The sequence below is a fragment of the Salvelinus alpinus genome, chromosome 24 (assembly GCF_045679555.1).
Source record: "Salvelinus alpinus chromosome 24, SLU_Salpinus.1, whole genome shotgun sequence".
NCBI lineage: Eukaryota > Metazoa > Chordata > Actinopteri > Salmoniformes > Salmonidae > Salvelinus > Salvelinus alpinus.
In genome coordinates, this window is record NC_092109.1 from 40,152,457 (window position 1) to 40,165,412 (window position 12,956).

At 41.8% G+C, this 12,956-nt stretch overlaps 1 protein-coding gene across 1 annotated transcript in view; it reads right to left on the bottom strand.

Moving 5' to 3' along the window:
• Window positions 1-12,956, bottom strand: part of LOC139552827 (serine-rich and transmembrane domain-containing protein 1) — a 16,370-nt gene continuing 3,414 nt past the window's right edge. Inside the window, exon 2 of the mRNA XM_071364892.1 lies at window positions 1-492. Within this exon, the coding sequence (XP_071220993.1) occupies window positions 119-469 (351 nt within the window). The 5' untranslated portion in view covers window positions 470-492 and the 3' untranslated portion in view covers window positions 1-118. The remainder of the gene's footprint in view (window positions 493-12,956) is intronic.

A 12,956-nucleotide genomic window follows, 5' to 3' on the forward strand; every position in this document is an offset into this window, starting at 1 on the left:
TGTGTGTGTGTGTGTGTGTGTGTGTGTGTGTGTGTGTGTGTGTGTGTGTGTGTGTGTGTGTGTGTGTGTGTGTGTGTGTGTGTGTGTGTGTGTGTGTGTGTGTGTGTGCGTGTCTCTCTCAGATGGACAGTGAGGACACGGTGGATCTCTGTGAAGATATACTACAGATCTCCATGTTGGTGAATGAGCTGCCCCCCTCACTGCTGCAGTCAGGTACAGAGGAGGAGGATGTAATGATATTCTTTAGCCTGTGGAGGGCGATGATGATCAACGACAGCAGGAACACCAGCAGACTCAGGAAGATCCACACGTACACGTAAACATTCTCCTGTCGCCCCGACGACAACCCTGTCCCCGCCGCCGCGGCTGCAGTGGAAACAGAGGTGGGGGAAAACCTCAGGAAGTTTCCATTGTCTGGGGAGATTTCGGTTCTGTTGAGCTCCTCCAATGAGAATTCCATACCGGACATAGTGACGATCGGAATGGACAGATCTGAGAGAGAGGAGAAATAGGTTGTTACTAAGCCTTATACTAAGGTGAATTCATAGCCTCGTAACCAATGACGTAAACTCATCAATTAAGTTAAATTAAGAGAACATTAAGAGTGGAACCCAGATACAAAGCAGGACTCACTTGAAACAGAGATGTCAACCTCAATGTAACTTCCTTGGTTAAATAAAGGATCAACAAATACATACAAACACGCTGTACAGACAAGAGGATCATTATAAAATGTGGATCTGGTTACTGAGATGGTAAACACTTCTCCAGGCATTTTGAGGTCTGATCATCTGTGCAAAATGTGCATAACTGGAACACACCCTAAAACGACAGGTACAGAATTAGACAGTGGAGTGGTCCAAGACACCCTCTCAGTGTTGTCTATCTGACGGGGTGGGAGTCTTTGTGATAAACTAGAAAAGGACATTATTTTAAAGAAAATGTATGTGCTGCGTCAGCTGTCCAATATAATCTTTTATGGACATCGAAGAGGTTTAGACGTTTAAATTGTGAGAGGGCAGTGTTGATAAATTGAGGCTGGCGCAGTAATAGAACTAGTGTAGTAAAAGAACTAGTGTAGTAATATAACTAGTGTAGTAAAAGAACTAGACTAGTAATAGAACTAGTGTAGTAATATAACTAGGCTAGTAATAGAACTAGTGTAGTAATAGAACTAGTGTAGTAATAGAACTAGTGTAGTAAAATAACTAGTGTAGTAATATAACTAGTGTAGTAAAAGAACTAGACTAGTAATAGAACTAGTGTAGTAATATAACTAGGCTAGTAATAGAACTAGTGTAGTAATAGAACTAGTGTAGTAATAGAACTAGTGTAGTAATAGAACTAGTGTAGTAATAGAACTAGTGTAGTAATAGAACTAGTGTAGTAATAGAACTAGTGTAGTAATAGAACTAGTGTAGTAATAGAACTAGTGTAGTAATAGAACTAGTGTAGTAATAGAACTAGTGTAGTAATAGAACTAGTGTAGTAATAGAACTAGTGTAGTAATAGAACTAGTGTAGTAATAGAACTAGTGTAGTAAAATAACTAGTGTAGTAATATAACTAGGCTAGTAATATAACTAGTGTAGTAATATAACTAGTGTAGTAATATAACTAGTGTAGTAAAAGAACTAGTGTAGTAATATAACTAGTGTAGTAATATAACTAGTGTAGTAATAGAACTAGTGTAGTAATAGAACTAGTGTAGTAATAGAACTAGTGTAGTAATAGAACTAGTGTAGTAATAGAACTAGTGTAGTAATAGAACTAGTGTAGTAAAAGAACTAGTGTAGTAAAATAACTAGTGTAGTAATAGAACTAGTGTAGTAATAGAACTAGTGTAGTAATAGAACTAGACTAGTAATAGAACTAGTGTAGTAATAGAACTAGACTAGTAATAGAACTAGTGTAGTAATAGAACTAGTGTAGTAATAGAACTAGTGTAGTAATAGAACTAGTTTAGTAATAGAACTAGTGTAGTAATAGAACTAGTGTAGTAATAGAACTAGTGTAGTAATAGAACTAGACTAGTAATAGAACTAGTGTAGTAATAGAACTAGTTTAGTAATAGAACTAGTTTAGTAATAGAACTAGTGTAGTAATAGAACTAGTGTAGTAATAGAACTAGTGTAGTAATAGAACTAGTGTAGTAATAGAACTAGTGTAGTAATAGAACTAGTGTAGTAATAGAACTAGTGTAGTAATAGAACTAGTGTAGTAATAGAACTAGTGTAGTAATAGAACTAGACTAGTAATAGAACTAGTGTAGTAATAGAACTAGTGTAGTAATATAACTAGTGTAGTAATAGAACTAGTGTAGTAATAGAACTAGTGTAGTAATAGAACTAGTGTAGTAATAAAACTAGTGTAGTAATAGAACTAGTGTAGTAATAGAACTAGTGTAGTAATAGAACTAGTGTAGTAATAGAACTAGTGTAGTAATAGAACTAGTTTAGTAATAGAACTAGTGTAGTAATAGAACTAGTTTAGTAATAGAACTAGTGTAGTAATAGAACTAGGCTATTGACTATACATTAAATATTAGCCTTTAGTCCTGGGTTTCTATATAACAGGCCCTTGTCTTCCTCAATGTAACACTACATGTCGACTGGGTTCTAGTAAGGGTTTTCTACATAACAGGGCCAGACTGAAAGAGAGACTCAGTGTCCAAAATAGTGTTGATAAAAAGTGGTAACTTCTGACAACATTCAAAAAATAAATTCAGAAATTCCATTTGGATGATTCCCTTGTTGATTCAACTGGGACTTCTGGAAAATCGGTAACCCGAGGTTACCAGACTTTTGCCAACCTCTTTGTAAAGCTAGACCTTTTGAGGCAGCTTCCTCTCTGAGCTGAGAGGAATGCAGAGATCGAAGAGAAGAACAGGTGGAAGACTTCAAAAGGAGAGTGTATTTAACGGGCAGCTCACCTCTCACTCTCTCCATATCCTTCCCTTATATCCTTCCCTCATATCCTTCCCGCTATTCGCATTGCCTAGCTGCAGCTGCCTATTGCTATTCCTGCAGTGTGTCTGTTTGTCTCTCTGTAGTTCTCTCTCTCTCTCTCTCTCTCTCTCTCTCTCTCTCTCTCTCTCTCTCTCTCTCTCTCTCTCTCTCTCTCTCTCTCTCTCTCTCTCTCTCTCTCTCTCTCTCTCTCTCTCTCTCTCTCTCTCTCTCTCTCTATCTCTGTCCTCTCTCTCTCTCTCTCTCTCTCTCTCTCTCTCTCTGTCCCCTCTCTCTCTTTCTCGCTGTCTCTCTCTCTCCCTCTCTCTCTCCCTCTCTCTCCTCCCTTCTCTCTCTCTCTCTCTCTCTCTCTCTCTCTCTCTCTCTCTCTCCTCCCTTCTCTCTCTCTCTCTCTCTCTCTGTCTGGAATGGCTTGCTATAATTGGATAGGCGTTACGTGTACACATTGTGTTGGGACGGGAATGTATTCATACTCATTTATTGAAATGTTTTGGCTTTTCAAGTTCAATAAAATAGTCTCTCCTCATCCCCGTCATTCTCTGTCTCTGTCCCTCTCTCTTAGTCTCCCTCTATCTCTCATTGTGAGAAGTGACATGAGCTCTGTTCCTCCTAGCCCTAGGCTTGCTGTTGTTCTACTCTACTGAGAGAGAGATGATATGTAGGAGACTGTAGTATCCTTAAAGGCTTCTTAGAGTTACAACTCATGAGACTCTAAGTACGGTTTAGTATTTAATTGTAACTTAGAATGACATCCTCCAATGCACCTGGCTTAAGCTACCTGAAGCTATCTTAATCATAGTTAAATAGGCAGACATAGGAAATAGCTACGGATAGCGGGAAGCAAACCCCCGTCTTGAGTCAATACTGCCATCTATTGGTAAACATAAATATACCAGGTTACTACAGAGACCGATGTTGTTCTACTCTACTGAGAGAGAGATGATATGTAGGAGACCGATGGTGTTTTACTCTACTGAGAGAGAGATGATATGTAGGAGACCGATGGTGTTTTACTCTACTGAGAGAGAGATGATATGTAGGAGACCGATGGTGTTTTACTCTACTGAGAGAGAGATGATATGTAGGAGACCGATGGTGTTTTACTCTACTAAGAGAGAGATGATATGTAGGAGACCGATGGTGTTTTACTCTACTGAGAGAGAGATGATATGTAGGAGACCGATGGTGTTTTACTCTACTAAGAGAGAGATGATATGTAGGAGACCGATGGTGTTTTACTCTACTGAGAGAGAGATGATATGTAGGAGACCGATGGTGTTTTACTCTACTAAGAGAGAGATGATATGTAGGAGACCGATGGTGTTTTACTCTACTGAGAGAGAGATGATATGTAGGAGACCGATGGTGTTCTACTCTACTGAGAGAGAGAGATGATATGTAGGAGACCGATGTTGTTATACTCTACTGAGAGAGAGAGATGATATGTAGGAGACCGATGTTATTCTATACTACTGAGAGAGAGAGATGATATGTAGGAGACCGATGTTGTTATACTCTACTGAGAGAGAGATGATATGTAGGAGACCGATGTTATTCTATACTACTGAGAGAGAGAGATGATATGTAGGAGACCGATGTTATTCTACACTACTGAGAGAGAGAGAGATGATATGTAGGAGACCGATGTTATTCTACTGAAACAGGTTTCCCTCAAGAATTTCCATGTATTTATCATCATCCATCATTCCTTCAATCCTGACTAGTCTCCCAGTCCCTGCCGATGAAAAACATCCCCACAGCATGATGCTGCCTCCACCATGCTTCACTGTGGGGATGGTGTTCTCGGGGTGATGAGAGGTGTTGGGTTTGCGCCAGACATAGCGATTTCCTTGATTGGCAAAAAAGCTCAATTTTAGTCTCATCTGACCAAAGTACCTTCCATATGTTTGAGGAGTCTCCCACGTGCCTTTTGGCGAGCACCAAATGTGTTTGCTTGTTTTTTTCTGGACACTCTTCCGTAAAGTCCAGCTCTGTGGAGTGTACAGCTAAACGTGGTCCTATGGACAGATACTCCAATCTCCGCTGTGGAGCTTTGCAGCTCCTTCAGGGTTGTCTTTGGTTTCTTTGTTGCCTCTCTGATTAATGCCCTCCTTGCCTGGTCCGTGAGTTTTTGTGAGCGTCCCTCTCTTGACAGGTTTGTTGTAGTGCCATATTCTTTCATTTTTTATAATGGATTTAATGGTGCTCCGTGGGATGTTCAAAGTTTCTGATATTTTTTATAACCCAACCCTGATCTGTACTTCTCCACAACTTTGTTCCTGACCTGTTTAGAGAGCTCCTTGGTTTTCATGGTGCCACTTGCTTGGTGGTGTCATTTGCTTAGTGGTGTTGCAGACTCTGGGGCCTTTCAGAACAGGTGTATATATACTGAGATCATGTGACAGATCATGTGACACATAGATTGCACACAGGTGAACTTTATTTAACGAATTATGTGACTTCTGAAGGTAATTGGTTTCACCAGATCTTATTTAGGGGCTTCATAGCAAAGGGGGTGAATACTTATATGCACGCACCACTTTTCCGTATTTAATTTAATTTAATTAAATTTTTAATTCATTTTTGAAGCAATGTATTTTTTTCAGTTCACTTCACCAATTTGGAGTATTTTGTGTATGTCCATTACATGAAATCCAAATAAAAATCTATTTAAATTACAGGTTGTAATGCAACAAAATAGGAAAAACGCCAAGGGGGATGAGTACTTTTGCAAGGCTCTGTATATAGACATAATATTACATGTGAAATGTCTTTATTCATAGTGCACTGTATATAGGGAATAAGATTCCATAGGGCTCTGGTCTAAAGTAGTGCACTATATATAGGGAATAAGATTCCATAGGGCTCTGGTCTAAAGTAGTGCACTATATATAGGGAATAAGATTCCATAGGGCTCTGGTCTAAAGTAGTGCACTATATATAGGGAATAAGATTCCATAGGGCTCTGGTCTAAAGTAGTGCACTATATATAGGGAATAGGGTGCCATAGGGCTCTGGTCTATAGTAGTGCACTATATATAGGGAATAAGATTCCATAGGGCTCTGGTCTAAAGTAGTGCACTATATATAGGGAATAAGATTCCATAGGGCTCTGGTCTATAGTAGTGCACTATATATAGGGAATAAGATTCCATAGGGCTCTGGTCTAAAGTAGTGCACTATACAGTGGGGAGAACAAGTATTTGATACACTGCCGATTTTGCAGGTTTTCCTACTTACAAAGCATGTAGAGGTCTGTAATTTTTATCATAGGTACACTTCAACTGTGAGAGACGGAATTTAAAACAAAAATCCAGAAAATCACATTGTATGATTTTTAAGTAATTAATTCGCATTTTATTGCATGACATAAGTATTTGATCACCTACCAACCAGTAAGAATTCCGGCTCTCACAGACCTGTTAGTTTTTCTTTAAGAAGCCCTCCTGTTCTCCACTCATTACCTGTATTAACTGCACCTGTTTGAACTCGTTACCTGTATAAAAGACACCTGTCCACCCACTCAATCAAACAGACTCCAACCTCTCCACAATGGCCAAGACCAGAGAGCTGTGTAAGGACATCAGGGATAAAATTGTAGACCTGCACAAGGCTGGGATGGGCTACAGGACAATAGGTAAGCAGCTTGGTAAGAAGGCAACAACTGTTGGCGCAATTATTAGAAAATGGAAGAAGTTCAAGATGACGGTCAATCACCCTCGGTCTGGGGCTCCATGCAAGATCTCACCTCGTGGGGCATCAATGATCATGAGGAAGGTGAGGGATCAGCCCAGAACTACACGGCAGGACCTGGTTAATGACCTGAAGAGAGCTGGGACCACAGTCTCAAAGAAAACCATTAGTAACACACTACGCCGTCATGGATTAAAATCCTGCAGCGCACGCAAGGTCCCCCTGCTCAAGCCAGCGCATGTCCAGGCCCGTCTGAAGTTTGCCAATGACCATCTGGATGATCCAGAGGAGGAATTGGAGAAGGTCATGTGGTCTGATGAGACAAAAATAGAGCTTTTTGGTCTAAACTCCACTCGCCGTGTTTGGAGGAAGAAGAAGGATTAGTACAACCCCAAGAACACCATCCTAACCGTGAAGCTTGGAGGTGGAAACATCATTCTTTGGGGATGCTTTTCTGCAAAGGGGACAGGATGACTGCACCGTATTGAGGGGAGGATGGATGGGGCCATGCATCGCGAGATCTTGGCCAACAACCTCCTTCCCTCAGTAAGAGCATTGAAGATAGGTCGTGGCTGGGTCTTCCAGCATGACAACGACCCGAAACACACAGCCAGGGCAACTAAGGAGTGGCTCCGTAAGAAGCATCTCAAGGTCCTGGAGTGGCCTAGCCAGTCTCCAGACCTGAACCCAATAGAAAATCTTTGGAGGGAGCTGAAAGTCCGTATTGCCCAGCGACAGCCCCGAAACCTGAAGGATCTGGAGAAGGTCTGTATGGAGGAGTGGGCCAAAATCCCTGCTGCAGTGTGTGCAAACCTGGTCAAGAACTACAGGAAACGTATGATCTCTGTAATTGCAAACAAAGGTTTCTGTACCAAATATTAAGTTCTGCTTTTCTGATGTATCAAATACTTATGTCATGCAATAAAATGCAAATTAATTACTTAAAAATCATACAATGTGATTTTCAGGATTTTTGTTTTAGATTCCGTCTCTCACAGTTGAAGTGTACCTGTGATAAAAATTACAGACCTCTACATGCTTTGTAAGTAGGAAAACCTGCAAAATCGGCAGTGTATCAAATACTTGTTCTCCCCACTGTATATAGGGAATAAGATTCCATAGGGCTCTGGTCTAAAGTAGTGCACTATATATAGGGAATAGGGTGCCATAGGGCTCTGGTCTAAAGTAGTGCACTATATATAGGGAATAGGGTGCCATAGGGCTCTGGTCTATAGTAGTGCACTATATATAGGGAATAGGGTGCCATAGGGCTCTGGTCTATAGTAGTGCACTATATATAGGGAATAGGGTGCCATAGGGCTCTGGTCTATAGTAGTGCACTATATATAGGGAATAGGGTGCCATAGGGCTCTGGTCTATAGTAGTGCACTATATATAGGGAATAGGGTGCCATAGGGCTCTGGTCTATAGTAGTGCACTGTATAGGGAATAAGATTCCATAGGGCTCTGGTCTAAAGTAGTGCACTATATATAGGGAATAGGGTGCCATAGGGCTCTGGTCTAAAGTAGTGCACTATATATAGGGAATAGGGTGCCATAGGGCTCTGGTCTATAGTAGTGCACTATATATAGGGAATAAGATTCCATAGGGCTCTGGTCTAAAGTAGTGCACTATATATAGGGAATAAGATTCCATAGGGCTCTGGTCTAAAGTAGTGCACTATATATAGGGAATAAGATTCCATAGGGCTCTGGTCTAAAGTAGTGCACTATATATAGGGAATAAGATTCCATAGGGCTCTGGTCTAAAGTAGTGCACTATATATAGGGAATAAGATTCCATAGGGCTCTGGTCTATAGTAGTGCACTATATATAGGGAATACGATTCCATAGGGCTCTGGTCTAAAGTAGTGCACTATATATAGGGAATAAGATTCCATAGGGCTCTGGTCTATAGTAGTGCACTATATATAGGGAATAAGATTCCATAGGGCTCTGGTCTAAAGTAGTGCACTATATATAGGGAATAAGATTCCATAGGGCTCTGGTCTATAGTAGTACACTATATATAGGGAATAAGATTCCATAGGGCTCTGGTCTAAAGTAGTGCACTATATATAGGGAATAAGATTCCATAGGGCTCTGGTCTAAAGTAGTGCACTATATATAGGGAATAGGGTGCCATAGGGCTCTGGTCTAAAGTAGTGCACTATATATAGGGAATAGGGTGCCATAGGGCTCTGGTCTATAGTAGTGCACTATATATAGGGAATAGGGTGCCATAGGGCTCTGGTCTATAGTAGTGCACTATATATAGGGAATAGGGTGCCATAGGGCTCTGGTCTATAGTAGTGCACTATATATAGGGAATAGGGTGCCATAGGGCTCTGGTCTATAGTAGTGCACTATATATAGGGAATAGGGTGCCATAGGGCTCTGGTCTATAGTAGTGCACTGTATAGGGAATAAGATTCCATAGGGCTCTGGTCTAAAGTAGTGCACTATATATAGGGAATAGGGTGCCATAGGGCTCTGGTCTATAGTAGTGCACTATATATAGGGAATAGGGTGCCATAGGGCTCTGGTCTATAGTAGTGCACTATATATAGGGAATAAGATTCCATAGGGCTCTGGTCTAAAGTAGTGCACTATATATAGGGAATAAGATTCCATAGGGCTCTGGTCTAAAGTAGTGCACTATATATAGGGAATAAGATTCCATAGGGCTCTGGTCTATAGTAGTGCACTATATATAGGGAATAAGATTCCATAGGGCTCTGGTCTAAAGTAGTGCACTATATATAGGGAATAAGATTCCATAGGGCTCTGGTCTATAGTAGTGCACTATATATAGGGAATAAGATTCCATAGGGCTCTGGTCTAAAGTAGTGCACTATATATAGGGAATAAGATTCCATAGGGCTCTGGTCTAAAGTAGTGCACTATATATAGGGAATAGGGTGCCATAGGGCTCTGGTCTAAAGTAGTGCACTATATATAGGGAATAGGGTGCCATAGGGCTCTGGTCTATAGTAGTGCACTATATATAGGGAATAAGGTTCCATAGGGCTCTGGTCTATAGTAGTGCACTATATATAGGGAATAAGGTTCCATAGGGCTCTGGTCTATAGTAGTGCACTATATATAGGGAATAGGGTGCCATAGGGCTCTGGTCTATAGTAGTGCACTATATATAGGGAATAGGGTGCCATAGGGCTCTGGTCTATAGTAGTGCACTATATATAGGGAATAGGGTGCCATAGGGCTCTGGTCTATAGTAGTGCACTATATATAGGGAATAGGGTGCCATAGGGCTCTGGTCTATAGTAGTGCACTATATATAGGGAATAGGGTGCCATAGGGCTCTGGTCTATAGTAGTGCACTGTATAGGGAATAAGATTCCATAGGGCTCTGGTCTAAAGTAGTGCACTATATATAGGGAATAGGGTGCCATAGGGCTCTGGTCTATAGTAGTGCACTATATATAGGGAATAAGATTCCATAGGGCTCTGGTCTAAAGTAGTGCACTATATATAGGGAATAAGATTCCATAGGGCTCTGGTCTAAAGTAGTGCACTATATATAGGGAATAAGATTCCATAGGGCTCTGGTCTAAAGTAGTGCACTATATATAGGGAATAAGGTGCCATAGGGCTCTGGTCTATAGTAGTGCACTATATATAGGGAATAGGGTGCCATAGGGCTCTGGTCTATAGTAGTGCACTATATATAGGGAATAGGGTGCCATAGGGCTCTGGTCTATAGTAGTGCACTATATATAGGGAATAAGATTCCATAGGGCTCTGGTCTAAAGTAGTGCACTATATATAGGGAATAAGATTCCATAGGGCTCTGGTCTAAAGTAGTGCACTATATATAGGGAATAAGATTCCATAGGGCTCTGGTCTAAAGTAGTGCACTATATATAGGGAATAAGATTCCATAGGGCTCTGGTCTATAGTAGTGCACTATATATAGGGAATAAGATTCCATAGGGCTCTGGTCTAAAGTAGTGCACTATATATAGGGAATAAGATTCCATAGGGCTCTGGTCTATAGTAGTGCACTATATATAGGGAATAAGATTCCATAGGGCTCTGGTCTAAAGTAGTGCACTATATATAGGGAATAAGATTCCATAGGGCTCTGGTCTAAAGTAGTGCACTATATATAGGGAATAGGGTGCCATAGGGCTCTGGTCTAAAGTAGTGCACTATATATAGGGAATAGGGTGCCATAGGGCTCTGGTCTATAGTAGTGCACTATATATAGGGAATAGGGTGCCATAGGGCTCTGGTCTATAGTAGTGCACTATATATAGGGAATAGGGTGCCATAGGGCTCTGGTCTATAGTAGTGCACTATATATAGGGAATAGGGTGCCATAGGGCTCTGGTCTATAGTAGTGCACTATATATAGGGAATAGGGTGCCATAGGGCTCTGGTCTATAGTAGTGCACTGTATAGGGAATAAGATTCCATAGGGCTCTGGTCTAAAGTAGTGCACTATATATAGGGAATAGGGTGCCATAGGGCTCTGGTCTATAGTAGTGCACTATATATAGGGAATAGGGTGCCATAGGGCTCTGGTCTATAGTAGTGCACTATATATAGGGAATAAGATTCCATAGGGCTCTGGTCTAAAGTAGTGCACTATATATAGGGAATAAGATTCCATAGGGCTCTGGTCTAAAGTAGTGCACTATATATAGGGAATAAGATTCCATAGGGCTCTGGTCTAAAGTAGTGCACTATATATAGGGAATAAGATTCCATAGGGCTCTGGTCTATAGTAGTGCACTATATATAGGGAATAAGATTCCATAGGGCTCTGGTCTAAAGTAGTGCACTATATATAGGGAATAAGATTCCATAGGGCTCTGGTCTATAGTAGTGCACTATATATAGGGAATAAGATTCCATAGGGCTCTGGTCTAAAGTAGTGCACTATATATAGGGAATAAGATTCCATAGGGCTCTGGTCTAAAGTAGTGCACTATATATAGGGAATAGGGTGCCATAGGGCTCTGGTCTAAAGTAGTGCACTATATATAGGGAATAGGGTGCCATAGGGCTCTGGTCTAAAGTAGTGCACTGTATAGGGAATAGGGTTCCATTTAGGACTCAAACAGAGAGAGGAGCTGTCATTAAATAACTATACTGTCTATTTCATTCACTACCCACTCTTCTGTCTCTGTCTCTGTCTCTCTCCTCTCTATCTCCCTCTATCCCTCTCCCCCTCCCTCCCTCGCTCCTCCTCTCTCCCTCTCTCTCCTCCTCCCTCTCCTCCTCTCCCTCCTCCTCTCTCCTCCTCCTCTCCGTCCTCCTCCTCCTCTCTCTCCTCCTCCCTCTCCTCCTCTCCCTCCTCCTCCTCTCCTCCTCCTCTCCGTCCTCCTCCTCCTCTCTCTCCTCCTCCCTCTCCTCCTCTCCCTCCTCCTCTCTCCTCCTCTCTCTCCTCCCTCTCCTCCTCCTCCTCTCTCTCCTCCTCCCTCTCCTCCCCGCCGTCCTCCTCCTCCTCTCTCTCCTCCTCCCTCTCCTCCTCTCCGTCCTACTCACTCTTGTTCCTCTGTCTTTTGATGTATTCATTTGTTGATGTTGTTTTGCTATGAAGTGGCTGATAAACGTTGTTGGTGTGAACTGAATCGTCTGATAATTGCTCTTAATTATGCTTTTTGTATCCAGGCAACGGGCTCATCACTACGCTTTCTACTACACACACACACACACACACACACACACACACACACACACACACACACACACACACACACACACACACACACACACACACACACACACACACACACACACACACACACACACACACACACACACACACACACACACACACACACACACACACACACACACACACACACACACACACACACACACACACACACTTCACAGTATGAGAGGAGGCCATTCTGTTGTTTACTCTACTGTGGTATTAACATGAATAATGGATCAGGTACCGTTTGTCTAAATGTCATGACATTCTGGCCTCAGCCTTGACCACGGGACTGTGTGTGTGTGTGTTTGTGTGTGTGTGTGTGTGTGTGTGCATGTGTGTGTGTGTGTGTGCATGTGCGTGCTGGTAGAGTCCCCCTGCTGTCCATCAAATCAGTTAGAGGTCACTTCTCGTTCTTTTTATGTCCATTTCCTCTTTTCTCTGAATTCCTGGGTACAATCGCTCTCTTCATTCCTCTCTTCATCCCTCTCTCCATCGCTCTCTCCATCCCTCTCTTCATCCCTCTCTCCATCGCTCTCTTCATTCCTCTCTTCATCCCTCTCTCCATCGCTCTCCCCATCTCTCTCTCCATCCCTCTCTCCATC